The 26,915-nt window shown below is 39.6% G+C and overlaps 6 protein-coding genes across 12 annotated transcripts; 2 read left to right on the top strand and 4 right to left on the bottom strand.

Moving 5' to 3' along the window:
* Nucleotides 1-267: 267 nt before the first annotated feature.
* On the bottom strand, nt 268-1,950 carry Polr3E (RNA polymerase III subunit E). The gene is made up of 3 exons (XM_088040359.1): nt 1,865-1,950; nt 747-1,778; nt 268-692 (listed from the first exon to the last, which is right to left on the bottom strand). The coding sequence occupies exons 1-3, from the start codon at nt 1,919-1,921 to the stop codon at nt 390-392; spliced, it is 1,392 nt and encodes a 463-aa protein (XP_087896485.1). The 5' UTR covers nt 1,922-1,950; the 3' UTR covers nt 268-389.
* Nucleotides 1,951-2,013: 63 nt separating this feature from the next.
* On the top strand, nt 2,014-5,887 carry dor (vacuolar protein sorting-associated protein 18 dor). The gene is made up of 8 exons (XM_088040358.1): nt 2,014-2,290; nt 2,335-2,518; nt 2,563-2,906; nt 2,958-3,005; nt 3,340-5,065; nt 5,114-5,265; nt 5,309-5,540; nt 5,588-5,887. The coding sequence occupies exons 1-8, from the start codon at nt 2,216-2,218 to the stop codon at nt 5,827-5,829; spliced, it is 3,003 nt and encodes a 1,000-aa protein (XP_087896484.1). The 5' UTR covers nt 2,014-2,215; the 3' UTR covers nt 5,830-5,887.
* On the bottom strand, nt 5,871-8,187 carry LOC148171479 (dual specificity mitogen-activated protein kinase kinase 4-like). The gene is made up of 5 exons (XM_088040360.1): nt 7,938-8,187; nt 7,348-7,883; nt 6,942-7,241; nt 6,665-6,891; nt 5,871-6,614 (listed from the first exon to the last, which is right to left on the bottom strand). Exons 1-5 carry the CDS (start codon nt 7,957-7,959, stop codon nt 6,449-6,451), a joined length of 1,251 nt encoding a protein of 416 aa, XP_087896486.1. The 5' UTR covers nt 7,960-8,187; the 3' UTR covers nt 5,871-6,448.
* Nucleotides 8,188-8,214: 27 nt separating this feature from the next.
* mRpS7 (mitochondrial ribosomal protein S7) lies at nt 8,215-9,164 on the top strand. The gene is made up of 3 exons (XM_088040361.1): nt 8,215-8,351; nt 8,463-8,642; nt 8,689-9,164. Exons 1-3 carry the CDS (start codon nt 8,287-8,289, stop codon nt 9,140-9,142), a joined length of 699 nt encoding a protein of 232 aa, XP_087896487.1. The 5' UTR covers nt 8,215-8,286; the 3' UTR covers nt 9,143-9,164.
* LOC148171477 (transmembrane protein 186) lies at nt 9,155-10,001 on the bottom strand (the record flags this gene model as incomplete). The annotated part of the gene is made up of 2 exons (XM_088042325.1): nt 9,784-10,001; nt 9,155-9,701 (listed from the first exon to the last, which is right to left on the bottom strand). Coding segments are annotated over exons 1-2 (549 nt in total), but the record flags the coding sequence as incomplete, so codon positions are not given.
* A 1,633-nt stretch (nt 10,002-11,634) lies between these two features.
* On the bottom strand, nt 11,635-25,971 carry zip (myosin heavy chain 10). Of its 7 annotated transcripts, XM_088042482.1 has the most exons (12): nt 25,525-25,971; nt 18,754-18,910; nt 18,577-18,701; nt 18,415-18,429; nt 18,304-18,324; nt 17,990-18,082; nt 17,779-17,941; nt 17,361-17,719; nt 13,674-17,229; nt 12,709-13,624; nt 12,467-12,507; nt 12,301-12,349 (listed from the first exon to the last, which is right to left on the bottom strand). In XM_088042482.1, exons 1-11 carry the CDS (start codon nt 25,873-25,875, stop codon nt 12,498-12,500), a joined length of 5,766 nt encoding a protein of 1,921 aa, XP_087898608.1. In that variant the 5' UTR covers nt 25,876-25,971; the 3' UTR covers nt 12,301-12,349; nt 12,467-12,497. The 7 variants fall into 7 exon arrangements, with proteins under 7 accessions (XP_087898601.1, XP_087898602.1, XP_087898604.1 ...); XM_088042475.1 differs by lacking the exon at nt 12,467-12,507 and having other exon boundaries at nt 11,635-12,349; XM_088042476.1 differs by lacking the exon at nt 12,467-12,507 and having other exon boundaries at nt 11,635-12,349; nt 18,415-18,426.
* Between the last annotated feature and the right edge of the window lie 944 nt (nt 25,972-26,915).

Genomic DNA, 26,915 nt, shown 5'->3' with positions numbered 1-26,915 from the left:
CAATAGTCTCGATTTTTAGAGAATTTATTTTTAGTTTGTTTGTTATTTGTATAAATGTTTCTTGTTACGTCATTTCTCTTACAAACGAGCAAGGAAATAGTCATGAATGTGAATTTAAGAGCGTTCAACTACTCCCGAGTTTTAATTAAAGGGTTGAATTTCACTTTTTCCATCGATTTAAGCAGAAAAACTTTTAAAGTTAAACCATAGCCTCATCGTACAAGACGCGAGAAAAACGATGGCAAAAACCGCATCTATTTGTCCTAGTTCCGGCAATGTTCAATAATTTATTTAATAAAAAGTATATAAAACTTGGTTTTGTGCCATTATGTAACACGTAATTCTCACAATTAAATTAATAATATGTAACTTTCCAACAATCTCAGTCTTTATTTTTTTTCTGGTGCTGAAACTTCACTAACACTCCTGCTCTTCCGCCTCTGTTTTTGGTGGTCTCTTAAAAACTCACTTAACTGCTTAAACTTTTCTTCCCAGGCGTCTTTTTGTTTTTGCACTATATCACTGTGTTTAACAATAAAATCATTATCTGTGGGCAGCACCAATTCCCAACCTTTATTATGGCTCAATTTTGAAAAACCCATGAAGATTTCCTTCACTTCTTCGGCGGGGATTTTCATGATTGAAGATATTTTCTTCCGTTCAACGTAATCGTTTTTGGTGAAGGAATAAAGCTGAAACAATTCATTAAGTTACAAAGTCCGCAAAATTCAACTCTTTTTATTTACCACATAATCTCTAGTTCGACACATCAGCTCCGCAGGTACACCACTCGTGGACGAGAAAGTGTTACTCGGATACAAAACATCGCTTTTAACTACCCAATTCCCCCTGACTAGCACAGCAACTTTCGGTAAATTTTTTAACAAAGTGTCCGGGGTTAGACCTTCGCCCCCCGCCAGAATCATCATAAGTTGTTGGAATTGAACTATTTGTGCGTCTTTTAGCAGTACTCGCAACTGCTCTAAAATCGGCGTCGCTCTTAAAGTATGTAACGACATGATGTGTGAAGGAGAAGACGGTTCCGTCGTCCCTTGTCCTTCATCTTCAGGCACCAAAACTCTAACATACTCAGAATCCGTGAGATTCATCGCTTGTCCGGTCCGTTCCGTGTTCTCTGCCATGAGTTTTAGTTTCTCAACTTTACTTAGAGAGCTGCTTTCTGAGTGGACTTCACAGGGTAGCCAAGGTTCACTCGCACTCTTTGCTTGTAAAGTCCTAAAACTGTCTTTGGACTTCTTCCAGCGGTCGTCGCTTTGTTTGAACTTGACCATGACTGGTTCGGCTGTACTAGGACCGGCTTCTTCATCGTCACTGAGGTCGTTATGATCCACATCTTTGCGTTTACGTGAGATTTTATCTAAGTATGTAAACGACGGGCGGAACTCGAAAATGTTCCTAAGCGTTGTTAGATGCACTTCTTTTCCTGTGTAAACCAAAGCTGCGTATTTACTAGGCTCATAAACGGCTTGGGACGACTTCAAACAAACATTGTCAACTAAATCATTTTTAAAATGTACTTTTGTGGCAGGTTTCCGGCTTTCGGGGGCTCCGTCAACTTCCTGAGCGATAAGCTCTGCTCTATCACTATCGAAATTCGACGACGTTACATCAATCCCCATTTCTAGTTCCACTTCTTGATTGTTCGGTTTGAAAAAGCCACGTTTCACGTCGAGCTCGTTACGACAACTTTTAGATAACAGTGGGTATCGTAACAGGTATAAGTTCTTCTGTAAACGCGTGGAGTGAAAAACTGGGATCTAAAATTAAAAAAAAAAGAATGACACATGGCCCCCAACAGTGTGACATAACCTCAAAATAGAAATTTAAGAGATTTGTACCATACCTCTTTAACAATTTCGTCATCTTCTACTGTATTTTTCGAAGATGCAGGCTCATCCATAGTTGGATTAATCGCGAAATACCAGCATTTGAGATGAGTATTATCACCCCAAACGTCAGATTTTTTAGGTTAGGAATTGTGATGCTTAGGGTGACGACCGCGAGAGGGAGCTGTAGAAACGTCAAGTGTCAAAAAACTGTCACTGTCAGATTGTATTTATAAATAAAGTATTTCACTGTTTTTCTTATGTGAAGTCTTCATGTAGTGCTATCAAGTGTTTCCTTGTTTTTCGGACTTCATTTCCGTGTATCACGTTAATAGAAACATAACCCCAATCAATACAGGAGCCCCAAAATGACTTCGTTGTTTGATCAGTTTGAGCAGGCCTCCATGAAAACTCGCAATAACAACTTCTCGACTGCCGAAATGGTAATACTTCTCCTTACCTAGACAGGCACTAAAATTCTTTTTAGAGCTCCCATGGGTATATCAACATGACGTTTGAACAAGACCTCCCAATTTTTAGTAAGGCAAAAAAGGACTTCACGCCCTCAGACAAGATTACACATGTAGCTATATCAAATAAGCAACTAATTGTGGCAATGGCCAACAACACTTTATTTCGCATGAATCTGCATTACCCCCAACAACACGACGGTAGGAAACAGCTTTAAGTAGCTCCAACTAAAAGACAGTTTTAGAGATCTCCCTTTCAAAGTATACCGCCACTTCTCGTCTCACTAATCTGTTTATGGATCCGACAGGAAACCATTTATTGCTTACATTTGCCCCCAAAACTGTAGAAGGGGGACCTGAACTTCTCTACTTGTCTAGAAAATCAAATAAATTGAAGTCGACGACGAAGTTCAGAGGGCACGAATTCACCGAAGTGGCGTGGAACGCTTTGAATGAGTCTGAGAGCACCACTGGGGCTATTCTTCTAGGGACTTCCAAGGGGTTGATTTTTGAAACCGAGATTGTTTTGGAAGGGGACAAGTTTTTCACGTCCGGTTTTTCATCTAGTTTGGAGCAGTATTGGAGACAGGTAAAAATGATTTCTTCTGAAGCTTAGAGACTCAAAGTTACATGTTACAAGCTGCCGAATTATTTACCTTTGTATGGAAATCGAGAAGTTGACGGATTGGTAATTAGAGAAATTTGCTGGTTTTTGATAGTTTAAAACTTTTTGCTGTTTAGTTTCTTATTCAAGTTTTTACACTCGTTCCGAACTTCATTTTGCAGGCAGCTAGTATCCGTAGGCTTATTGCAACCAGCAAGAATGTGTCCCGGTTTAACCAATTAGAAATAAAAATGTTAATTTTGCACTGCTTTTCTTGTTTTTTTGTTCACACTGGGCGCACATTGAAAACACCAATTTGTAGGTCTTTTTATACAGATTTAGGACCTAAGTTTGCTCAGTCACCTGGGTACTAACCTAACATCCTAAAACCCAATTGTTATAACCGTTTTTTTCCCAGGTTTTCGACATCGGCAAAGGCTCCAATACCCCGATCACCGGCCTAGAATACCACAAAGTCCTAGGCAGCGATAAATACGTCATTTTCGCGGCCACACCCACGCGATTGTACTACTTCATTGGTCGAGCTGAGCACGAAGAGAAGCCCCTTCTCCAACAGGTGTTCAACCGCTACCTGAACATACCGGAAAAAGACACCTATCTCGAAATTGACAGCAACCTGAGATACTCCCGTTTGAAGTTCTGGTCGGAAAACCTGACTGTCCCGAATTCCTTCGCTTGGATGACAGAAAAAGGGATAATTTACGGTCAATTCGACTCTGGAACTGACGAAAGTATGTCAAGTTTGGAGAACAAGACGCGGTTAATTAAATATCCGAAGCCTTTGTACGAGGATTATTCAGTGTCGCCGAAATTTCCAATAGCTATTGCGTTGACAGAGTTCCATATTTTATTAGCATACATGGACACCATTAAAGGGGTTTGTTTGCTAAACGAAGACGTGGTGTACGAAGACAATTATAACGAGGCCTTTGGAAAGTTGATCAACATCGTCAAAGACGCGAGTACTGGCGATATCTGGGCAGTTACAGAAAACGCCGTTTTCAGATTCAAAGTAACTAAAGAGGAGCGAAATGTCTGGCAGATTTTCTGTGAAAACCAACAGTTTGATCTTGCCAAAAAGTACTCTCGAGGAAACGAAGCTTTTTACAATCAAGTTCTTATAAAAGAAGCTGACATGTTGTTCAATAACAAACAATTCGAGTTGAGCGCGCAAAGATACGCGGAAACTCAATCAAGTTTTGAGGAAATCTGCCTCAAGTTCATTCAAGTTGACCAACAAGATTCCTTGAAGATCTTCCTTAGAAGAAAATTGGATACTCTGAAAGCCCAAGATAAGACTCAGATCACCATGATCGTCATTTGGGTAATTGAGTTGTACTTGAGTAAGTTAGAGGAGAAGAGATTAGCGGGTTTGGAGCAAAGCGCTGCTTATTTAGACATCCAGAAGGAATTCGAGACATTCTTAGCGCTGTCGGAGGTGTCTGATTGCATCAAAAAGAATAAATCGACAATATATGAGTTGATGGCGAGTCATGGAGACAAGGCAAATTTAATGAAGCTTACGATAGTCAACAAGGACTTTGAACAACTAATACGCCACCACATCTACAAAAACAGCTTCCACGAGGCGTTGGAAGTCCTGAAAAGCCAAAACAAGTACGAGTTGTACTACCAATTCGCCCCCCTTCTCATGCAAGAAGTCCCAAAATACACAGTTAAAGCTTTGATCGACCAAGGGAAAAAACTACACCCTGTGCGTCTCCTCCCAGCTCTCGTTACTTGCGAGGGTGAATTCCACGCCAAAGAAGTCATGAAGTACCTCGAGTTTTGTACAGATAAATTAAAAAACACTGACAAAGCGATTCATAATTTCTTATTGTCATTGTACGCCAAACACGACAAAGAGAAGTTAATGCAGTATTTGATGTCGCAAGGACAGGAACTGACTCTGGTGAATTACGACGTCCATTTTGCGCTGCGTCTTTGTCAAGATGACGCGAATTTGAAAGAAGCTTGTGTCCACTTATCTGGTTTGTTGGGGATGTGGGAATCAGCCGTTGAGTTGGCTTTAACAGATAACAACCTGAAGTTGGCGAAACACTTAGCTGACATGCCACCCGAAGATGATGTTGAGCTTAGGAAGAAATTATGGCTGAAAATAGGTAATCGATCGATTTTACCAATTAACAATTTTAACTAATTAATTCTAGCCCAACACGTGGTGAGTGGAAAAAACGACATTCAACAAGCTATGGAGTTCCTAAAACAATGCGACTTAATCAGAATCGAAGACATTTTACCATTCTTCTCTGATTTCGTCACGATTGACCACTTCAAAGAAGCCATTTGCAACTCTTTGAAGGTACAAAACAACGCGTTTTACTCGGTACTAAATGTGTTTTTAGGAGTACAACCAACACATTCAAGAACTGAAAGAAGAAATGGACGAATCGACAAAATCGGCGGAATCAGTTCGAGAACAGATACAATCCTTTAGAAATCGATTCACTTTCATCAGCAGCGATGAAACTTGTGAAATTTGTAACGTTACTCTGATGATTCGGCCATTTTACATGTTCCCGTGTCAGCACAAGTTCCATACAGACTGTTTGATGGTTGAACTGAACCCGTTATTAGGTAATGTTTCAATTAGAGTATTCAGGCAAATCTGACTTGTGATTTAGGTCCCGCGAAAAAGAACAAATTGGCGGACTTGGAGCGCCAACTAAAAATCTTAAATACACAGACCAACGTCGACAACGTTAGCACAGGTTCTGGAATGTCGGCAAAAGAGGTGGTAAAGTCCGAAATCGATAATATTGTCGCGTCTGAGTGTCTCTTCTGTGGGGAGAATATGATAAGAAACATCGATAAGCCATTCATTGAAGACAACGAGTATGAGAAAATTGCAAAAGAATGGGAATGACTGTATTAGTTTGTGATATTTAGGTGTAACCACTGAATAAATAGGTTTTTCTGTACAATTTTACTTTACATACTCAACATTGTGTTGGTAAATAAACATACAATTTGCTTACTTCTTAAACAATTGAGTAAAAAATTAAATATTAACAACATACACTAACTATTTACAGTTAAAGATCGTACAAGGTACAATAGAACAGGCAACGTTTTATTGGTTAAAATCGGTAACAATTTTCGAAATAATCGCGAAGAGAAAAAATGCAGAAAGCACCTTGAATGCATCCAATAAATGCGAAAAATAGACATCACATGAATTGAACCTAAAAACTGGACACTCACTATATATACATTGGACTGTTTTTCAGTGGCTTGACCTATGTAACATGGAGTTACTAAAGCTATATATTTTCCTCAATAATTACATCTTTAGACTGATGAACTGAATCTCATCGTCGAATTATCACCAAGAATTCGCGACTTGAGCCGCAATTGCACAAACTTACCAATTATATTTAATCATAAAATTATTTCTAAGCGATTATTACTCAATAAGTAATCACTAATAGTTTTTTCCTACTTTACATCACCTGAGATGCCTGTGACTCGTAGCTCACTCGTTTTCACTGTTGATTTGTTGTGAAAGCACTTATACCATTGTTGGCCATTTCATCCATGATTCGTGAGACGTAAGCCGCTACGTCCACTTTTTCCTTCTGGGCTCTCAGAACGAACGGGTCTTCGAGTAACCGCTTGTACTTTGGTCTCGCATGCTCATCTTTTATTAAACTAGAAAAAATAGTGTAAGCTACTTTCATTAAACCCCAACTGTAACCTACCAAGTATTTACAAAATTAACAAACTCTGACGTAAATGTATTGGCGTTATGGTTAACTGTAAGGCGAGGAGGCTCCCCATTGACCACTTGGTGTAGCTGATCAAAAACACTGGACCATCGAGGGTACGGAAAGCGGCCAGTGGCAACCTCCATGAGAGTGATTCCCAAGGACCAGACGTCGCTCCTCACGTCGTAGCCTTTGGCGGTTTGAGGATCTATTCTTTCAGGCTGTAAGAACGCGGTCAAGACGGAAAAACGAGAATTTGTCTTCAACTTACAGCCATGTATGGTCGGCATCCGGCGTCGCGTGTCCTGGCAATGGAGTCTACCAACTGCCCGGAAATGCCGAAGTCGCACAACTTAATGTTCCCGTTACGATCCAGGAGAATATTGCTAGGTTTCACGTCTCGATGTATTATTTTCAGTTTTTCTTTTAGATAGTTTAGGGCTTTCACAGTCGCGAGGGCGATTTTGCCCAAAATCTCCTCAGGAATTCGATCGTTGAGTTTATCGTAGATAAACTTGTAGAACTTGTCCAGAGAAGTATCCATCAGTTCCATGACAATCCAGCAATCCCCCTGCAACATCCATTATGGGGCAAAGAAGTTAAAGATTTTAATCAACTTTATCTCATTTCTTATCATTAAATAAATTTAAATGAGTAAATAAGTATTCTTAACCAACCTCCTTAAATAGGGCCCCATAAAACTGAACAATGTAATGGCACTCATTGCTCTTCATCACGACGTCCAAGTCCATCAAAAGCTGCTTCTGTTCCTTTTCATCAACTGTAGATCTTATCCTCTTCACAGCAACCACTGTGTTTGATTTTCTATGCACCATCTTGTTGACAGTTCCAAATCCCCCTCTGCCAATCTCCCCAATATCTTGTAAATCATCTGAGGTAAAATCATAAGTTTGCCCCCCAATCTGGAGTTTTCCAGTCGAGTTCATTGACTGACAAATTTTGAATCTTGAATCCCTACATTGTGGTGTTACCTCAAACTTAACCACAGTGGCCTCAAACCTAGGTCTGTCAATAGTAGGATCGATAGCTGTTTTAGGGACGGCAGGCAGACTCATTTTAGGGCGGTTTGTACCCGCGGCAGCTCCAAATTTCTCAGTGTTGGCCCCAGGTTGGCTCGGAAGGGGGCGAAAACCACCAATAGTGTTGTTACTATTAGGGACGGAAAATTCCATCCTAAGCATTGTTCTCCGACCTACGAACGCAATTTCGAACCCTTTCTAATATAAAAAAAACTTGGAATGCTTACCTTGACTGGGCTGATCTGCCATTTTGCCCAAAAATTTTCAACGGGGATACAAACACTGGAGAGAACCACTGCACAGAGCCTGCACTAGATCAAAGTGATTCCGAGCATAGTCTGGTGTTTCTAGTTAAAATTCGACAAACATAGCACTTTTGGCTGCGAAATTCACTCAAAAACAGCAAACGCAAAAACTGGACTTCTTAATGTCGCCATTTTGGCAGCTCATGCGCGGGGGCGATGAAGTTTCCACTTGACTTCAATTATCTCGGGCGCTCATTGGCTCAAATTTAATTGTCATGACAACAATTTACAAGTCTAGTGGAATTTGAAGTTGCACGTGCGCAGTAGAGAGATGGCAACAATTCGGACTTTTTTCAAAAATTGCAGAATTCTCAAAACAAATTGTGCTAAATTGAGGTAAGACCGTCGTTGCTACAACCCCAATAACTGTTTGCAATAAGCGACTTGGTTTCGAACAAGACACTGTCTTAAATGAAAGTGGCATAACCTCACTTTTTACTTCTGCAGCCCCCTCATCCACAAACATGGCATGTCTCAGTACCCCAGTTATTACATTCAACCAATTTACAAAAAAGAAACCCAAGAGGAGTTGATCAAGTCCGGAGAAGCCCAAAAACTGGCGCATATGCCGACCCGTGCGGCTTTGAACGATCAAAGTTCTTCCCTGAGACAAGACGACTTAGTAAAGTAAGCAACAAGAACCCCCCTTGTCTCTTCTCATTTTATTTTGTAGCCGCTTCATCAATTATGTCATGAGAGACGGTGAGAAATCTTTGGCGAGAGGTCTTGTAGAAAAATGTTTTGAAAACATTAAACGCATCCAATTGGAAAAGTACCATAAATCCGCGGATGAAGAGCGAAAAGCCAAGATTGAATTAGACCCCCGTGCGATTTTTCACCGAGCTGTTGAAAACTGTAAACCGATTTTGGGGTTGACTCCTATTAAAAGAGGTGGAGTGCGGTATCAAGTGCCGATACCGATTACCCCGCAACGAAGTCAGTTTTTATCAATGAAATGGTTGATTGCTGCTGCTCAAGAAAAAGATGCCAATGTAAGGTTTCATTATCAATTAGCATTAGAGTTGATTGACGCTGCGAATAACAAAGGTCGCGTTGTAAAGAAAAAACAAGATTTACATAAGCAGTGTGAGGCAAACAGGGCCTACGCTCATTATAGGTGGAGTTAGATTAAATTTTTTACCAAAGTAACTTGAGAATATTTTATTAAAACCTGTATCATCTAGAACACCGTATCTTGTACATAATTTTAGTGTTGTTTTCGACGAAAATTGACGGACTTTTAGGTACAAAGGATCAGTGATGGAGTTGGGGCTTTCTGAAAAAGGCACAATTTCATTTACAGGCATTACCATGTCTCTTCTAGTCCCCCAAAAGTCAATAAACGCAAACTTTGCTAAATTCTTATTTTCATTTAAATACACTATTCCTATTAGTTTATGTGTGAAGTGTCCAAAGCTGTACAGCGGGATAATACCAGCGAGCCCCAAAATTACAGTAAAAACTACTTCATCTTGTGATATAAAACCTAAATTGTTTAAAATCGCTGCACTTGGTATAGCCATTGAGGTTACCAGTGTTTGGTAGAATTTCATTCTATTTACTAGTCCTGCGCCTCGAATGTATGGAAATTTATATACAGTTTTATATTCATTTTGAGTAGTGGTGCTCAGATGTTTGGATACTTTGTACTCTTTGAAGAGACTCAGAATCGGCAGTCTTCCTAACCTAAAATGTGCATTTCTTAGTAAAAGTAGTCACATGTACATATAAATTAGTTAAGTTACGAGAGTATTGCAAAATAACTTACATTTTAAAACACTAATTTAAATGAAGATTTTAGGTTATGTAAGCTGTCAGCAAGGATATTTCGGATTCCACTAGTTTTGATCATGGAGAGAACACTTCACAGGCGCTTGTTAAGATCTTTGATGGTGAAGGCGTAAAGATTTTTATTCTAATTAAATAGAGGAGGAATCATATAATTTAAAAAAGAAATGAATAAAAAGTTGCAGGAAAAAGATAAAAAATATCCCGGCGCATTCACCATTTTTCAAAAAATCAATAAAAATTAAATCTTGAAAAAAAGACGCCTTTTCAAATCAATTTTTGATCAGCTGCGAATAAAATAAGTTTTCTTTTTCGTGTTTTGAGACAAATTTCTTGTTAAAATATTTTTTTTTCAAAAAAATCGATAATTTGTGTTTTCTGTTTCGAGGTTCAACTGTAGTTTTAACGCGAGGGAAATAAAACAAAATTCATCGATTTTTGAACTAATTTTATTAACTCAGACACAATACATTTATAATATTATAATTCAAACTAATTAAATAGGATTACGTGATTACCTAACTGCGCAAAAAATGTTCGCTAACAAAGTTCGAAACCAGGAACATTAAAAGGAAATAAACCTCCCTAACGGGTAAAGTTATAATACTCAACTTTAAACAAAAGCAAAATTGTTTAAACTAATAAACGAAAAGTCCCAAAAAACTAATGCAAAATGTCTAAATTGAAACGGCACTCATCAGTAAACTATCTGCTAGTATGCACTGTTTGTGCAGTGAGTACCCCAATTAAGTCATAAACACGGTATTTCAGTCCCCGAACTATACACACCACTCAACTATTCAATTTCAAAAGCGCGGCTGGACTTGTTAGTCGAGTAATTTAATACGATGAGCGATCTAAAAAGAACACTCCAAATTCTTAACTATGTATTTCAAATTCCGGAAGCGAAGAAAATTAGAAGGAAGTTAACCGAATGTTTCAAATAAATAACTGTACCTAGTCATTAGAGATGCACCGCATTGAATGAAAAGTCCCGCGAAATGTGTCTGCACTGCATTGTTCCCAAATAAATGCATTTAGCATCTACCTTTCAATTAAAATCCCAAAACGGCACTATTTCACTTCACTTGCACAAACACATCCGTCTCCTTCAAGTCGCAGCGCTCAACTGATTAAATGAAGGGACTAAGGGCTCGATTTCATGTTGACTTGCGGCATTGCAAATCAGAGTTGCATCTTAGCAACCCCAATAAAACTGATACTACCTTAGCAACAGCGTCAACGCAATTTTGCGCCACTCACTTGAAATCGGGCCCAAAGTCATTACGAAACCTCGATAAAAATTGTCCTTCGCGTTTATTCGTCGGCGGATTAAGACCGCTACATTGGTGTTATTATTTGCCCGCAAAAATTCAAACAAGCATGCAAAACCTTACCTAAAACCTTATCGAACAAAAACTTGTACAAGAACCAATGTGGGACGATGAATCGAAGGCAGACTGTAACTTGTATGGAGACAACTGTATTGTTGGTTGCCTGTTTCACATGTCACTTCTGTTGGCAGAAAAAGTACTTTGAAAATTTACCATTCCCAAAGATGTTTTAGTATGCTAAAACTGACATTTGATTGGCGGAAAAAGATAACATGCCACTTCAACATGATGTTAACTATTTAATTAAATTAAATTAAAGATTTAACTTAGCTTCTGTAAACATATAGCGAACTAGATAACGTTTTTCTTGCTCTTCATCACTGCGTTAACCATCTAGAGTTAATTTCGTCAAAATCACATTCAAGCCACTCGTTAATTTTCAAATTTAGATGGGAAAGTAGGAAAATTGGCACTAGTGGGTTACGAAATAAGAAATGCTGTTTTCCACGATTTTATTGAACTCGTTAAAGTACAAATAAATGATGAGCCCAAACCCCAAAATATGTATATATTTTATACATAGAAAATGATATATACATACAAAACTGAATTTTTACAAAAAGTCAAATATCAAAAGTTGTTTTTCCTAATGAATGCGTTTTTACAAAATATATTACTATCAAGTCTCCTATAAATGTTGTATAAAAATGTCATTTGTTTTCGTTAGGGTTATTAAGTCGATAATTATTAGAAGTGTAAATGGGTTATTAAATGCCGATAAATCCAAACTAATAGCTAAATTTATAAAGTATAAAGTACGAATGAGACCCTAAAAACAAATTAAGCAATAATCTTTCATATAAATAAATGCAATCAACTGTTATAAAATACAAATTAATTACTATAAAGCATGAATAAAATAATAAAAAACCTACAAATAAGGAAATAATGAAGTTTAACTGATACTGATTCTCTGAACATAAGTTCAATTTTTACAAATCATCCGATAAAAAATTCTAAGTACTAATAAGGGATATACAAATATATTTACAACATGGGTAAAAAGTTATTGTTTAATTGGGAGCATCTTCACCATCAATAGTGTCATCTTGGGTTGTGGAATCGTCACCAGAGCCGTTACCACTTGATTGTACTGATCCTCTACTGAGTCTAGTGGGCAAGCCCATAGCGCCACCGGCACCAGTGCCGCGCCTAAAAACATAAAATCATTTTCAAACAATCCCCCAAACAAAAACGTGTTAATAAACAAAAAGAAAACAAAGAGTTAGTACCGTTGCAAACATCCAACACCAATCTAACACCACATACCACATGATCACCATGAAGACAGAACCCGCTATCATTTAATGCTGGAAATTCAAAGATTTGAAACAAGTGAAGCCAACAAAAGATGAATGAAGATGAGCTGTGAAGGTGACGAAACGTAGCTTGCCCTGAGGGGCGTTATAATTTCAATCTACAACCCCTCAGAAACAAAACATTAGCACCGAAACTGTCAAGCTACATTTTCAACAATGAGATGATCGAAATTCACAAAAGCAGCGACTTACCTTAGTTTGCTTTTGAGGTTGTTCAGTTCACGCGTCATCGATTCGTTACTCTCCAACATGTCTTCGTAATCCCTTTGTACTTTCCGCTTTTGTGCCTTTTCTCTGGTAATTTCTTCCTCTGCTTCGTCCAATTGCCGCTTCAACGTCTTCACTCTCGAGTTGGCTTTGTCGACTTGTTCTTTATACTGATCAGCATGTCGACGCTCATCCTCCAATTGCATGACTAGCTCCTTCAACCTCTTATCTAACTTCCTATTAGTCTTTTGTTGGGCTAATCTCTCCTTCGCCTCAACCTCCAACTGTTCCTCCAAGTTGGTGATCTTACTCTCCAAAGCAGCGATTGTCGCTTTCGTCTTTGTCCTTTGAGCAGTCTCTAATTCAGCCAATTTGGCTTTAAGCTCCTTGTTTTGTCTTTCTAACAATAACTTATGGGATTCTTGTTTTTGGGCAAGAGACCTTTCGGTAGCCAAGTCGGAAGTCAACTGTTCGATGGTTAGTTGAGCCTTGCGGGCTCTGTCTTGGAACAACTCGTTGTTGCTCTGCTCCTCTTCGATTTCTTCTTCCAAAGTGGCAATTCTGGCTTCTAATCGGCGCTTTTCATCAATAAGCAACGCGGATTTACTGTTGCAATTATTGACTTCTTCCAAGAGCTCGTCGCGTTCTGCTTCAGCAGCACGTCTCGCTCGGTCAGAACCGGTGAGATCTTCATTCAATTGAAGGACTTCCGCTTCTAAAGTTTTCACTTTACGCTCAGCTTCTTTGCAGCTAGCAGCAAGCTCGTCACGCGAAGCTCGAGCTTCTTCGGCGTCTCTGACGGCCTCCTTGCACTGTTGCTGGGATTTCTTTAGTTGCTTCAAAGCGTCTTCTTTCATTTTGCATTGTAGTTCGATCTGAGCCTCTAGTTCTTTGAGGTCGCCTGAAAAATAAAAAGTGATTATCCGACTTAACTCCGTCGGTTTACCCACCTTCAAGCTTCTTCCTCGCGGTGACCGCGGACGCTCTCTGCTTCCTTTCTTCATCTAATTCAGCTTCAAGATCGCGCAACTGTTTGACGATGCCTCTTCTCTTCTCTTCAGCTTGTTCTTCTTTAGCTTGAACATCACGCTCGAATTGAGCCCTCAAAGCCTGCATGTTGACTTCCAATCTTAACTTAGCGTCTTCAGTCAGTTGGAGTTCATCCTCCAATTCTTCGTTTTGAGCTTTCAGTTCGGCCAATTGAGTTTCCAGTGAGCGTTTGGCTTTCTCCAGTTCGTGAACATTCTTATCTGCAGTGCCTTGATTGTTAACTAGTTCGTCAAGTTCCGCTTGGAGTTGCCTCTTAATTCTTTCAAGTTCTTCGACTTTAACATTCGATTCATCTAGTTCGCGGCTAAGAGACAAAACTCTAGTTTCTTTCTCGCGTGCTTCGCGTTCAGCGGCGTCTTTCTCAGCCATAAGTTGCTCGCTAACTTGCTTCTCCTCCGCAAGCACTTTATCGAAGTTCTTCTGTTTCTTTTCCAGTTCGGAGACTTTCTGTTTCTGAGCTTCTAAATCGATGTTTGTGTCCTCGAGCTCTGCGGCGATCTTCTTCTTGCTACGTTCCAGTTTATCATTAGCTGCTGTCAACTCCTCGACTTGACGTTGCAGCAACTCCAAATCTTTAGCGAGTTTCTTTTTGCTTTCTTCTAAGATGGCAGCTTGTTCGGCTTCATCCTCGGCCTTCTTCTTAGCTTCCGCTAATTGAACGGTGAGAACATTTAATTGTTTCTCCAAATTCTTCTTCGCTTCTTCCTCCTCCTCGATTTGTTCTTGGAGATTTTCTTTATCTGATTCTAACTGGCGTAACCTCGAACTGAGAGCTAGTTTTTGACGCGTTTCTTCTTCTAAAGCGCTCTGTGCTTCAGCGAACTGTGATTCAATAGTTGCTTGGTTCTTCATAGCGGCAGATGCTTTCAATTCAGCTTCTTCCAACTGTTGGACGATGTTATCCATTTCTTGTTGGAGCTTCTGGGATTTTTCTTGAAGTTCCACGCGAGCTCTTTCTGTTTCTACAAACTTTCCTTGGACTTCTACTAATTGACTCTCGGCTTGTTTTCTCCTTCTTTCGCCTTCTTGTCTACTAGCTCCTACATTTCTTAGTTCGCTAGTTAAGTCTGCATTTTCTGCCTCCAAAGCTTGTTTTGCTTTGTCAACGCTGGACTTCTGTTTCTTAATGTTTTCTAACTGTTCGTTCAAAGTTGCCAACTCTTGAGTGTGCTTGTGTCTCATATCAGCCAAAGTGGCTTCATGTTGAACATTCTCGTCTTCTAAGTTCTTCTTCAAATTAGCGAGTTCTTGTTCGCGTTTGGACCTCAACTCTTGTTGAGCAGCTGTTGAGTCCAACGAATCCAAAAGCTCATTTTTCAAAGCTTCCAGTTCTTCGTTAAGATCGCGCTTTAGCTTCTCAGCTTTGCTTCTAGCAGCCTTTTCAGCTTCGAGGTCTTCTTGAAGTTCGGAAAGTTGGCTTTCCAACTCACGAAGTGCTTTTTGAGCTTGAGCTTTCAAAGCCCCTTCTTCATCAACACGAACCATAGCTTGAGCGAGCTCTTCCTCTCTTTTACCGAGCTGCAATTGTAATTCCTCCAACTGTGTGCGTTTCTCCACCAGTTGTTCCTTCAAATCATTGACTTCAGTCTCAACTTTGCGTTTCGTTCTATCGGATTCTTGTCTCTGCTGGTGGTCTTTAAGAAGACGCTCTTCCAATTCCGCGATGGTTGCCTCGTGTTTAGCTTTGAGTTTAGCCAAATGCTTGGCTTTTTCTTCTTCCTCGGCCAAAGTTTGACTCAAGTCGTTGCTACGTTCTTCGAGTACCTTCTTCTCTTTGAGAAGCTTCTGGTTGGTGTCGTCGCTCAAAGCGAGGTCTTCTTCTAGTTTTTTGATTTTAGCGTCGCACTGAACTTTTTCTAGTTGGAGTTTCTGTCTCGCGCCTTCTTCTTCTTCGAGTTGTTCCTCGAGATCTTGAATTGTGAGCTGCAGTTTCTTTTTATCGTTATTAAGCACGTTGGCTCGTTCTTCCTCTTCTTCAATTCTAGCTTCGAGATCGTGAAGAATTTCCTCGAGTTCTTGCTTACGCGCTGTTAGTCTAGCGCGCATTTCTTCAGCTTCAGCGCAAAGTTCGACCTCCGCCTGCAGCTGCTCTTGTAGCACGACCTTCTCCTCTTGTGCTAGCTGGTACTTGGTTTCGTATTCTTTGGCTGCCTTGATGTGGTGGTCCAGCTTGTCTTTCACCTGCTTCAACTCGTCTTCTTTCTGCATCAACTTTTCTTCTTGTTTGGTGACTTCCAGCAATGGTTTGACTTTGGTGTAGAGTCTCCACCATTGCCAATTGCGGAGTTTGAGGTACGCCGAGCAGTTTCTCTGGATGATTCTGATGGCGTTGAGTTGTTGCACTCTCTTCTGGTAGTTTCTTCGTGACAAGAACCCTCTGCAGAAAGCTTGGAAGTTCACAATCAAGTCAGTGATTTTGTAATCACGCTCTTCTTCCAAATGCGCGAGGACCCCAGCTCTGAAGAAGATCTTCGACAGACCGATTCTATACAAGTTTTGGTCGAGTTCCAGAGTTTTGATCATGGTTTCACAGGCCTTTTTGCCGTCCATAAAACCTTTATTGATCACGTTCGGTGTGAGCAACTCATAGCGTTGTCTGAACTCCTGGAACGGAATCCTGTTCGGGAAACCTTGTCTGCAAATTCTGATGCCTTCAAGCACGCCGTTGCATCTCAGTTGGTCCAAAACCAAAGGAGCGTCGATCTTTCCAGCACGTTTCTCGTGATTGGGGATGATGCAACGGACGAAATTCGGGTTGGTATTCCGCAAGGTTACCATCAGGTTAGCCAACTGCTCTTTGTACAAATACGAAACAGTTCTGAACATGCCTTTAGCACGTCCGATGCTCTCTGCGTCTTTCCAAATGTGCACCACAAACGGATCTTGCGACGCTTGCAGCAACGACACCACATTTTCGTTCTGTGGGTCCATGTTCTTCATCAACCATTGATTGGCACAATAGTCCACTTTCCCAGCGTAGTGGATAATAGAAAAGTCAGCAACTCCTCGGAAGTCGCTCTTCTTGAACTTCGGATGAGTGGAATGCGAGCTCACCAGCTTATCAACGAAAGTCTTATCAGTGGCTTTGGGGAAAAGACACTCTTCGTCGAGAAGAGCCATGATTCCCATAGGTTTGTCGATGAGATCGATCGTGGGTTGAAGATCAAGACCGAAATCGATAAATTTCCATTCGATTCCCTCTCGTTGGTACTCTTCTTGTTCCAGGATGAACATCGTGTGATTGAAGAGTTGCTGGAGCTTCTCGTTCGTGTAATTAATACAGAGTTGTTCAAACGAGTTCAGTTCGAAGATTTCGAAACCAGCGATATCGAGGATTCCGATGAAGCTGGCCCCTTGGCGCTTGGTACGGCCCAAAGAACGATTGATGCGGGTTACCAACCAGCGGAACATGCGCTCATAGCACGCTTTGGAGATGGCTTCCACTGCGAATTCGACCTGGGGAAGAAAAAAGCGTTGATAATACTTGCACGCCCACGTTCTGGTTGACGGTTAAACGTTAAAAGTGGTTATTAACCTGTCAGATTCGACGACATGTGATGTAAGTGTGCATTCCACACAGCACTCACCTGTTCTTTAGTCTGGCTCTTGGTAACGAAGTCCCTTCCAACCTTGATTCTAGGCTTCAGGAATGCTTTGGTCATGTCGGTAACCGACAATCCCAATAAATGAGCGATTTTCTGCGCGACAGTGTTATCAGGCAAAGTCGCTTGATCGGAGTTGCGATCTTGCTTGAATTGCATGGTTCCAAACAACATCACAGCGGAGACAACGCGGAAAATGGCAGCGAAATCTTCATTGGTCATCCCCATGATGTTCATACTTTTCACGGTGGCTTGGAATTCAAGCGAGTCATCAACACCAGGAACTATATGATTGTCTTCTCGCAAAAACGGGTAGGATTTGGGGTCTTCCAGAATAAACTCCTCTGAGCAAAGAGAAAGAATAATCATCGAAGTTCAAGGAGACAAGCATGCGACGACTTACTCTTCTGCTCAGTTGAAGCGCCCGACAGAAGCTGGTAGAAGATATGGAAAGTCCTTTCTTGTTTGGCTTGTCGGATGGCACGTGATTTCTCGAGAAGATAGGTTTCAATGTTGGCTCCTGCGATGTATCCAGACGCGTCAAAGTTTATCCTGATGAATTTACCCTAAAGCAACAAGTGAGAGCTCGCCTTTATTGCTAAGTACCGACTTACAAATCTCGAAGAGTTGTCGTTCTTGATGGTTTTGGCATTTCCGAAGGCTTCGAGGATGGGGTTGGCTTGCAAAAGTTGTTGTTCTAGACCGCCCTGTATATAGAAATTCGTCAAAGCAACAGGATATGACACTGTACAAATGGTGGTAAATACACGCAGACCGTCGTTCCGAAATATTTGAACACATCTCTAATATTTCGAAAGTCGGGATTTAGGCGTTTGTATTAATTGTACGATGGTTACGTGTGGCTTTACTACTTCACTATATTATTCTTTTAGTTTTCGAACTCTTGACACACATGTAACTTACATACCGAGAATTCTCTCGTGGGACTCTGCGTAAGCATGTAAAGTAAAAAAAATGAATATGTTTATTATCATAGTCGCGCACACATCGCTACCAACTTAAAACTAGTACTACTTACAATAAGGTCTTTCTGCTGTGCCCCGAAAGAACGAAAAACATGCAAAAGAAGAGAAAAAGAAAACATTAGAAAAAAATCTCTACGTGCTGCAAGACAGAATTTGCAAAGAAACTGTACAGTGACAGACATGCCAACTATACAAGAATGGTAAGTTCAACTTACCGCTCCCGATCCTTTCGGGGACTTCGAGGCAGCCACGTAGGCCAAATACTGAATGACTTTTTTGGTGTTTTCGGTTTTACCAGCTCCAGATTCTCCAGTACAAAGAATAGATTGATCTTCTCGTTCTGCGAAAAAAAAATTACATCGTGTCTAAAAAAAAAGAAGTTACGTGTGTACCTTGCAACATGGAACGATAAGCTGTGTCCGTTATGGCGAAGACGTGGGGCGGCACTTCATGGCGTTTGATTCCTTTATATCGTTCCATAATTTTCTCTGTGTAAATCGGCAGTTTTTTGTAGGGGTTGACGACCACGCAGAAGAGGCCAGAGTAAGTCTAAACATAATAATTTTAGTTTCATATCTTCAGAAATTTGCATAGTTTAATGCAGTTTTGGCAAGTGGTCAGGACGTGGGTTGCTACTACTCAAAATTATGGTTTCATAAAACTTCAGTCAGGTCAAAAGAACTTTACGATGCACCTGCAACTTCCTTGGATATTCTCGTAATGAGACTCGAGTTTTTTATCGAGAAATTTAATAAAATAATTGGCGTCATTTGCATCGAGTACCTGGTTATAGGTGCTTTGAACTTGATTGTATCTCTTTATTGATTTTATACGTACAAACGTATTTTATGTTTGTGAATAAATTGTACATTTTTAGATGTAATCATGTGTAGTTTCCTTTTCAAACTTCGCCTTATACAGTATGTGGGTCATTAACATGTAACTAAACACATTAAAGATAAATCAGGTAATTATTCTTTCATCGACTGTGTTTGTTCTTGTAATGCACCAACCAGTTTTCATGTAAAAATGTAAATTACACTGCAATTCTTACTTGCATTGCGAGAGTGTTATGTAAAATTCCGAAATCTGAGTTTTTGGCGTGATGACCAAGACATGGGTATTTTAACTTTATGCCTCTGGAATTAGCACCATATGGAGTCGTTGGTCAACACTAGCCTCAAATATGGAAATAATTCGTGGCAATTACCCGAAGTCACGTAATTAGCGTCTAATTTGGTAAATCGTTTCATTTAATGATCGTTGAGATGTCGATCAAACCTTGATCGTAAATGGTACAGTGCAAACGGTGTTTTTGGGTTTAAAAATTCGTGTGGAAGGTGTGGGTACAGGTCGCTGGCACCGGTGCAGTTTTTCTCCCAAGTTATTGAGAGTATTTACGACACCGAAATTCACTAATAGCAAGTCGCCAGACGAGACGTCTGGCTCCATTGGAGACTTTAGAAGAGATAACATTCTTAAGATTCCTAATGAAGTCGTAGGATAATTATGATTTGTAATTGAAACTGATTTGAATACGACATTAATATTGAAAGTAACCTTGAGTTTAATACATTTGAACTTGCTGGAAGTTTTCGCGACGAATTAAGGTTTATGAAACGAATAAGTACTGTGTCCGTTTTTATTACCATTGTTTTTGTACACGGTGATTCATTTAATAAACACATTTACCTTATCGAGTTTATGTGTTCGATTTAAATTTGCGTAGGTAGTTAAGTTGTCAGTTTATGTAGTTGCATGCGAACATGCTGTTCTTTTTTTTCAAAGGCTTCAGACAAGAATTTGTGGTATGACGTCCGGTGACATCATATCAAATCGTAAAAATAACAATGCCACGGCATGAAGAAAATTCCAACCAAAGATTAAAGAAAGTGCTTTTGAGAAAAACAAAACGACGAAGAAACCATAATTCATTATCAGTCGAGATTACATGGAAGCAGGCTTCCAGTGATAACTGCACTCTAATCTCCGCGTCTGTCCGATAGTTTCGAAAGACAATGTTTCAAGATAAATAAAAAATCTTTGCCCTATTTGTCCTATTAGAAACTCCGCGCCATCGCCAATCTCGATCGTTATCGAGAGAAAGTGGCTCCGACCTTTATTGCGCCTCAGCTGTTCGTTCCATTGTTCCCCAGGTCGTCGCTCGGGACTCCGCAGGGCCGCCGTCTAGGGCCGCTCCTTTTTCACCCTATTAAAAAAGGTGAGGTCGGTGTCTTCCGGTCGCCAGGTGGATTTTGACCCCGTACACTCCACAATATCGCCCACGTGTGCAGGAGTGCAATCTTATTACCCAACATGTGTTTGTGTGTGCAAAAAAACAGGCCACCTCGCGGCGATGATGGAGTAATAATTGTTTGCTTTTGGAATGCGTCGTTTTCGAAATTGACGATGATTAAGTCGCGTTTGTGGCCGGGCACTTTTTGCTTTTATACCATAAATGGAAGAAATGGGTTAGAGAGCGGGTCATGGACAAGGAATGTTTTGAAAGTGAGGTGATGTGGTTTTTGGCCAACGTTTGGTTTATTAGATAAGACATGTTTTATAGATGACTATATTGGTTTTTATAATTATTTTTCACTTTTTATAGAGAATCAGGGCGAGCGACTAAACCCACTTAGTTTCTAGGACTTCCGAGGACTAAAATGGACAACGCTCACCATATTCGGAACGTTTATTCTGATATTTAGATATGATAAATTGGAAATGTGCGATCTGTGATTACCTTTTACGGGCCGAAGAGTGAAAACTCGTAAATTTTATTGCGTAATGCCATTTACTTAACAAGTATCATTATCAAAATTGCATAGTTAATAAATTTCTTTTTTGAAACCGATCATAAATAATGAAGATATACAAAGCCAAAAAACCTCCAAATTTTTCCATATTTTTTTCTAGTTCGATTGCCACAAATTAGCTTGATTAACAAAGAACTTGTCAACCATAATTAACTTGTCTTTCTACAAACGTTCACTTAATTACCGCTGTTCCGATAAATCGATAATTTCTTTCTGTATACAAAAAACACCATTTTGCATATTTTGTTCGTTTAATTTGTTCTCGAGCAGAAATAGAACCGACACCTGCACCAAAGCAGTATTTACAGAGCATTATCCAAGACAAAAATATTTCGAGTAGTGACTTCACGATATTAATGGAATAACCCACCTATCTTATCTAATCATATTTTTCAAATTGAACAAGCTCGGTAAATAAAATGTTTTCATATTTACTTTAAACATATTGAAATTGTTGGAAAAAATAATTGACATATCAGAAAAAGGAGGTAATTAGTGTTTCGCCGCAAGCTAAAATTTTAAACTAAAGTAGCCAAACACATTTATCAAAAATTAATTATGGTCCAAGTTAACGTGTTCTAAATTACGCTTTACGGGCAATTATTGTAGGAATTCAACTTCCACACTTCAGCCTTCAATTCTAAAAAATCTGCACAAATCCCAGCGTCAACATTTTTTCACATGACTAAACCAATGTTTGTGCATTGTACACATTTTTCTCCTGTTCGATAAGTACGTGACTACTTCTTCGGATGACTAATTTGGAAATACCGTCATTAGGGTCACTTTTAGTCAAAACTCGCTCTACTATCTTTGAGAATGCAGTCCTCGCGACCCGTCATCATCGCATACTTTACATTTAATAAAAATATCTAAATAGTGCCATGGGCGCCGATATTGTGGGGGCCGCACCCTAAATTATCGGTTTGTTGTGACTCATCAAGGTAGAAGAACAGCTGAGTCAGGTACAGAATCACGAAAAAGGATGTTTGATTACAAATGCACACAAGCGAAACTGATTTAAGATGGGAAACGGACGAGAGATTGACGTTACTTGGGTCGTGCTTGGAATAACTAAAGCCTGGCCTGGTTTCAGGAGACGAGAAAAACTTGACCAAATGAGTCAATTTCAACATTCCAAAAATGTTGCACCACCTGAGCAAAATTTCTAGACTTAAATCTGGCAATTTGGAAATTTTTTATGAGAAAACAGAGAAAATGGGAATTTTTCAGAGTTTCAACACGATGGAAAATCCCTGTTGTAACTGTCCAACTGTGAAATATGAAACAATCTTTTACATTTCACACAATGCAATTTTCCTAATAGTAAAAGTAGTAAACTAAGGCGATTACGAACGTGCAATTTGTGTTAAATTGACTGAACTATAATAATTTAATGAACTTCTGAATGAAACAATTATCCAGAGTTCCCCAGTAATTTTTAACTGAAAATAATAATAATAAACAAACTGAATAATTATCCTTCAACATTGCTACGATATTACGTATCTCGTTTGCAAGAACTGAAGGGGAAATCACTCAATTGATTGATGTATCAAGATAAAACCAACAATGACAGCTTAATGCAAATATGTAATAACAAAATCTCTTTGATATGCGTAACCAAACGTGCGTAAACTTGACATTTGCAAAGAAAAAATTTCCTTTTACCCTCATCGCTCTAACCAGTTTCCAGTCGGAAACTACAAATAGTGCAAATTTGTATTCTATATTTACTCGGTGGTGGTTTCAGCTGTCACCTTGAAAAAAACATTGTACAAACGCAGGTGTGGCACAACAAAAAAGCGTTTTGTTCTCATTTTTTACAAATTCTCCGCCACTGTTTCCCAATCAAAAGCCAACGCCCCCATCAAATCACAACCAAATTTAACTAATAACAACTTAATAGAAAAGAATTCGTCTTTTTAATTCAACAATGACAAAACATTCGTGGCACGATCCAAGTCGGCTGTGAACACATCCCACGACGACTTCGACCTGCTGTGCGTACCACAGGTCGCCGCTCTGTCAAGGTCATGTCATACCAACCAGAATTACATCGAAAAAGCACCATCTCAGGAAATGTACAGGAGATTCCATGTATAACGGAGTCAAGGGCCGAAGTAGATTTGTTATAAACAACGCAAAAAAGCGAGAGTTTGTTCGATATAGAGGGAGCATGCGGTATAACGAAAGGGGGACAAAAGTTTTAACGAAAATAAACGGAAAGCAACATGTGGTCTGCACAAAAGACGTCATGAGCTAAATCAGAATCCACCTACATTTGGCGGTTTATGATTCTTGTAACGCATCTTTCTCCTTTAATTGAGACAGTTGTGTAAACATGGAAAACGGTTGTTCTTGATGAATGGATGTCAGATTTAATTGTGATGGTTATCTCAAGCCGTGGGTGCGGTTTTTTACGATAATATCCAAGGGTGGGCCGTAGTAACTCTTATCATGACTAGTTAAACAGTGATTTTGATAACACGAAGCAAATTGGTTCGTTTTGAGTATTTTCGGTAGTAATACTACCGCTACCAACTTTCTATATAAACTTATCATACAGGAAAACCACACGATATCACCGTTTTTACCTGGAAACACAATGAATCGTCAGAACATTGCAAAGTTTATTAACACCACCGGATTCTTTAGTTCGAAAATAGATGAATGATCGCGGATGTTTGGAAGTTCTTCCGCTTAGAAAATTTTGAAGATGACATCAACGGGGATCATGATTTTCCGTTGGTTAATCTAAATAAACAATCGGCGTTGCTCAATAGAAGTGACATCATGGATCGTTGAAAAAACGCGCTGTGGAGGTACGAGCGATAGAATAATAAAGGCGAAAAGCGGAAAATGAGTAACGATTATGGTTAATTTTAGACTACGAGCGCTAAATATTTTAATGAGTTATTCGTTTCGTTTAATTAAATATTCCAGATTCTCTGAAGATTGAAGATGATGAGGCTCCCGTTTCAAAATTCTAATCTTTTAATGTCAATCGATGAAGTCATTAAATCAAAATCATGTCTATTTTAATCGTTTTTATCAGGCGAAACAATCGGAAAGTTGTGATTATGAATTTTGATGTTATCTGACCTGAAGAGGTCCAAAACATTTGAAATGTGTTGGTATATCAAATCTCTAAGATTGCTACTAACAAGGCCTACTAGACGCCGTTTCGTCATAAAAACTTGCTCCTCTAAACATACCGGAAAGTTTATAATTCCAGTTATTAATAATTTTATACAAATAAACGTTCTGCACATTAATAATAATAGCATTATCAACAAATATGTCGGGAAAAGAACCAAGAACGTTTTGCATTATAGATTTTCTCAGTAAGTGATCTGGATATCCTACACCGGTGAAACTCTTTATGGCATATAACTTTACCATTTTTAAACGCCATTCAAAAAAACTCCGATTTCTGGTTGCGCTGCTTGCAAAATCGTTTCATAACGTGGAAAAAACGCTTGGATAATTAAATTTTACAGAAAAACCTGTCAGAAAAATTAATTTGTCGTCAGAAACAAACAATTTTATTGATAAACGACAAGCATGTCAATGTTGAAACCACGCATTTTGTCGTAGGTTTACAATGCTATTATCTTGTGGCTATAAAATTAATTTAAATTATTTTTTGGAAATTGATTCTTATGAACGAACGTAACAGACTTCTTGGAAATGTTCTGTGTTCCAAGAATAAAACCGACCTCTAGATCTGGTGCATTTGGCACATGAATGAAGTGGATGCGATTCGTTCTTTTGAGTAGTGGCAATTGTTGTGGAAAGAATTTTCTTTAATAAAACTGTATCACGTGTGGAATTTCAGGCATTTGAACTTTGACGAGACTACAAAGAAATTGAGGTTGTTTACCACCAAAGACAGTTTCCAGCCCTTGGTATTATTTTGGGAGTGATTTGTGAAAGAGAGGATCCTGCTTGTTATTCATCAGACAGCAAACATTGTCTAACAACGGCAAGTGTTAATGAAATGTTTAACATGACAAATTCGAAGTAGAATTCCCTTTCTGAGCTGACTAGTGAGGTTAGTCTTACACGTTTCTGGCTAAACAAGAGTATCAAATGACCATTTGTACGTGTGGTACATTCATAAAATGTATGTAAAAATAAACCACATTGAGGAGCCACAACCCGAAATGACTTGCAAAGCGACATAACCAGTTTATAACGGACCTTTCGGGTGCCATTCAACGCTCCCCAATTTCCACCCCGAGCACTCCCACACCGAAACAACCTGAATTCTTAGAATCTACAGCCGATATTCAATACCAAGGTCAAATACCAAAGTGTCGTGTTCGCCGGTTTCAAACTTACATAAATAAGACTTGAATAATATCTGTCTTTGAGGTTGTGCAAGACACAGGCCTCGTTGAGGCAGGTGAGTTCCGCCATGTCCTCGACCTTGTCGAATTTGGGCGGGTTCATCTTCTGGATATCATCCTTAGCGACGGTGGTTCTCTTCCCTGTCTCCTGGACCTCGACCTCTACCTCGTCGCCGCGCTCGCCTTTGATACTCGCCGCCACGAAGCCCTGGTTTTCGTGGGGCACCCACACAAGGCGCTTCTGGGTCCATTCGGCCTGGGTGGCTGGATCGTTGAAGTTGTTTCGGTCCACGCATAAGTACTTGAGTTCAGGATCGTAGCGGTCCTTCTCGCCGTCCGCCATAGCTGGCTGCCGGGTCTATACACTTCACTAAGTCTACACTAAATGCACATCAGAAGCACGACACCTAAGGGGGCTGTCTGGACGCGACCGGTCAACGTGCTCTGCTTCAGAATGGGCGGTGCGAATGCAATGACAGCCGCTCGCTAAATCATTACAACGGTCGGCGGTCGACACTACCGTGCCTGATTTACCGGCCGAGGCGCTGCCAACGTAACCCCACTAAACCACCAAATACGAACGCGAAAAAGGAATTTTCCCACTTATTTCGACATTTCGACGCGTTTTTGCCCCAGTTTTGCACTAAAACCACCATAAAAAGAAATCTTAGCCTAAAGAGACTCTTCTTGGCTAAATTCACAATAAACCTATGCTCTTCTAATACAAACTTAAAGTAGAGTAAAAATTCAATCAAAGCAAATAACTCAATTCCACCTCACCGAACAAAAAGTGTTTAATTATTATTTATTGATTTAATATCATAACAAGTACTGTCAACTCATTTCACGCTGCAAGAAGCATGTAATCCACCGCGAGCTCCTTATTTTCGTGCTTTTATTCTTCGTTTTTTTAAATTCATTCAAATTCATTGCCAATCTCTCTCCCTAAAATCCCAAGTTTAGTTCGCCGCCAAAAAAATAAAAATTGCCGTTTTGGCGCGAGATCCTCTCTATTCAAATTCTCCTTTTTCGAATGTGGCAATTTATAAACGTTCCTGACCGCGAAAACGGAAAGAAAACCAGTTGATAAAGCATGAGGTAAACTGATGACGCAATCACGGACGTTAAACCTATTTTAGCAGTTGGGTGAACAATTTGAAACTCGAATTAATCATCATTCAAATTTAATGACTCCAAGTTGAATTTACATGTGGAAATGTGTTTTATTTGAATATAATGCGCTTGGAACAGGTGTTTTGAATAACTTATTGACGTGATGAATGGTCAAAGTATCAACTGAGGTTTATTGAAATTGAAAATTCCGTTTTTGTTTAAATCGTTTAATTAACTTATTAATGACAGTATTTATAACGTTTTGCTGAC

Source organism: Gnatocerus cornutus, chromosome 7 (assembly GCF_029298725.1).
Source record: "Gnatocerus cornutus isolate USDA-ARS CGAHR chromosome 7, icGnaCorn1.1, whole genome shotgun sequence".
NCBI classification, from domain to species: domain Eukaryota; kingdom Metazoa; phylum Arthropoda; class Insecta; order Coleoptera; family Tenebrionidae; genus Gnatocerus; species Gnatocerus cornutus.
The sequence above is the reverse complement of the archived record's forward strand: the minus strand, read 5'-3'. Positions and strand labels throughout refer to the sequence as shown.

Excerpts from the sequence above, each read along its gene's own strand:
- dor (XM_088040358.1), top strand. The coding sequence starts at position 2,216 with ATGACTTCGTTGTTTGATCAGTTTGAGCAGGCCTCCATGAAAACTCGC. Across the intron at positions 5,266-5,308 it reads CCATTTGCAACTCTTTGAAG|GAGTACAACCAACACATTCA; the intron begins GTACAAAACAAC and ends ATGTGTTTTTAG. Across the intron at positions 5,541-5,587 it reads TGAACTGAACCCGTTATTAG|GTCCCGCGAAAAAGAACAAA; the intron begins GTAATGTTTCAA and ends CTTGTGATTTAG.
- zip (XM_088042475.1), bottom strand. The coding sequence starts at position 25,875 with ATGGCGGACGGCGAGAAGGACCGCTACGATCCTGAACTCAAGTACTTA. Across the intron at positions 18,911-25,524 it reads ATTATTCAAGTCTTATTTAT|ACTTACTCTGGCCTCTTCTG; the intron begins GTAAGTTTGAAA and ends TATTATGTTTAG. Across the intron at positions 12,350-12,708 it reads AACCTCAAAAGCAAACTAAG|GCGCGGCACTGGTGCCGGTG; the intron begins GTAAGTCGCTGC and ends TTATGTTTTTAG.
- LOC148171479 (XM_088040360.1), bottom strand. The coding sequence starts at position 7,959 with ATGGCAGATCAGCCCAGTCAAG. Across the intron at positions 7,884-7,937 it reads GGCAGATCAGCCCAGTCAAG|GTCGGAGAACAATGCTTAGG; the intron begins GTAAGCATTCCA and ends TTGCGTTCGTAG. Across the intron at positions 6,892-6,941 it reads GATGCCGACCATACATGGCT|CCTGAAAGAATAGATCCTCA; the intron begins GTAAGTTGAAGA and ends GCGTTCTTACAG.
- mRpS7 (XM_088040361.1), top strand. The coding sequence starts at position 8,287 with ATGGCAACAATTCGGACTTTTTTCAAAAATTGCAGAATTCTCAAAACA. Across the intron at positions 8,352-8,462 it reads ACAAATTGTGCTAAATTGAG|CCCCCTCATCCACAAACATG; the intron begins GTAAGACCGTCG and ends TTACTTCTGCAG. Across the intron at positions 8,643-8,688 it reads AGACAAGACGACTTAGTAAA|CCGCTTCATCAATTATGTCA; the intron begins GTAAGCAACAAG and ends TTTATTTTGTAG.
- Polr3E (XM_088040359.1), bottom strand. The coding sequence starts at position 1,921 with ATGGATGAGCCTGCATCTTCGAAAAATACAGTAGAAGATGACGAAATT. Across the intron at positions 1,779-1,864 it reads ATGACGAAATTGTTAAAGAG|ATCCCAGTTTTTCACTCCAC; the intron begins GTATGGTACAAA and ends TTTTAATTTTAG. Across the intron at positions 693-746 it reads GTCGAACTAGAGATTATGTG|CTTTATTCCTTCACCAAAAA; the intron begins GTAAATAAAAAG and ends GAATTGTTTCAG.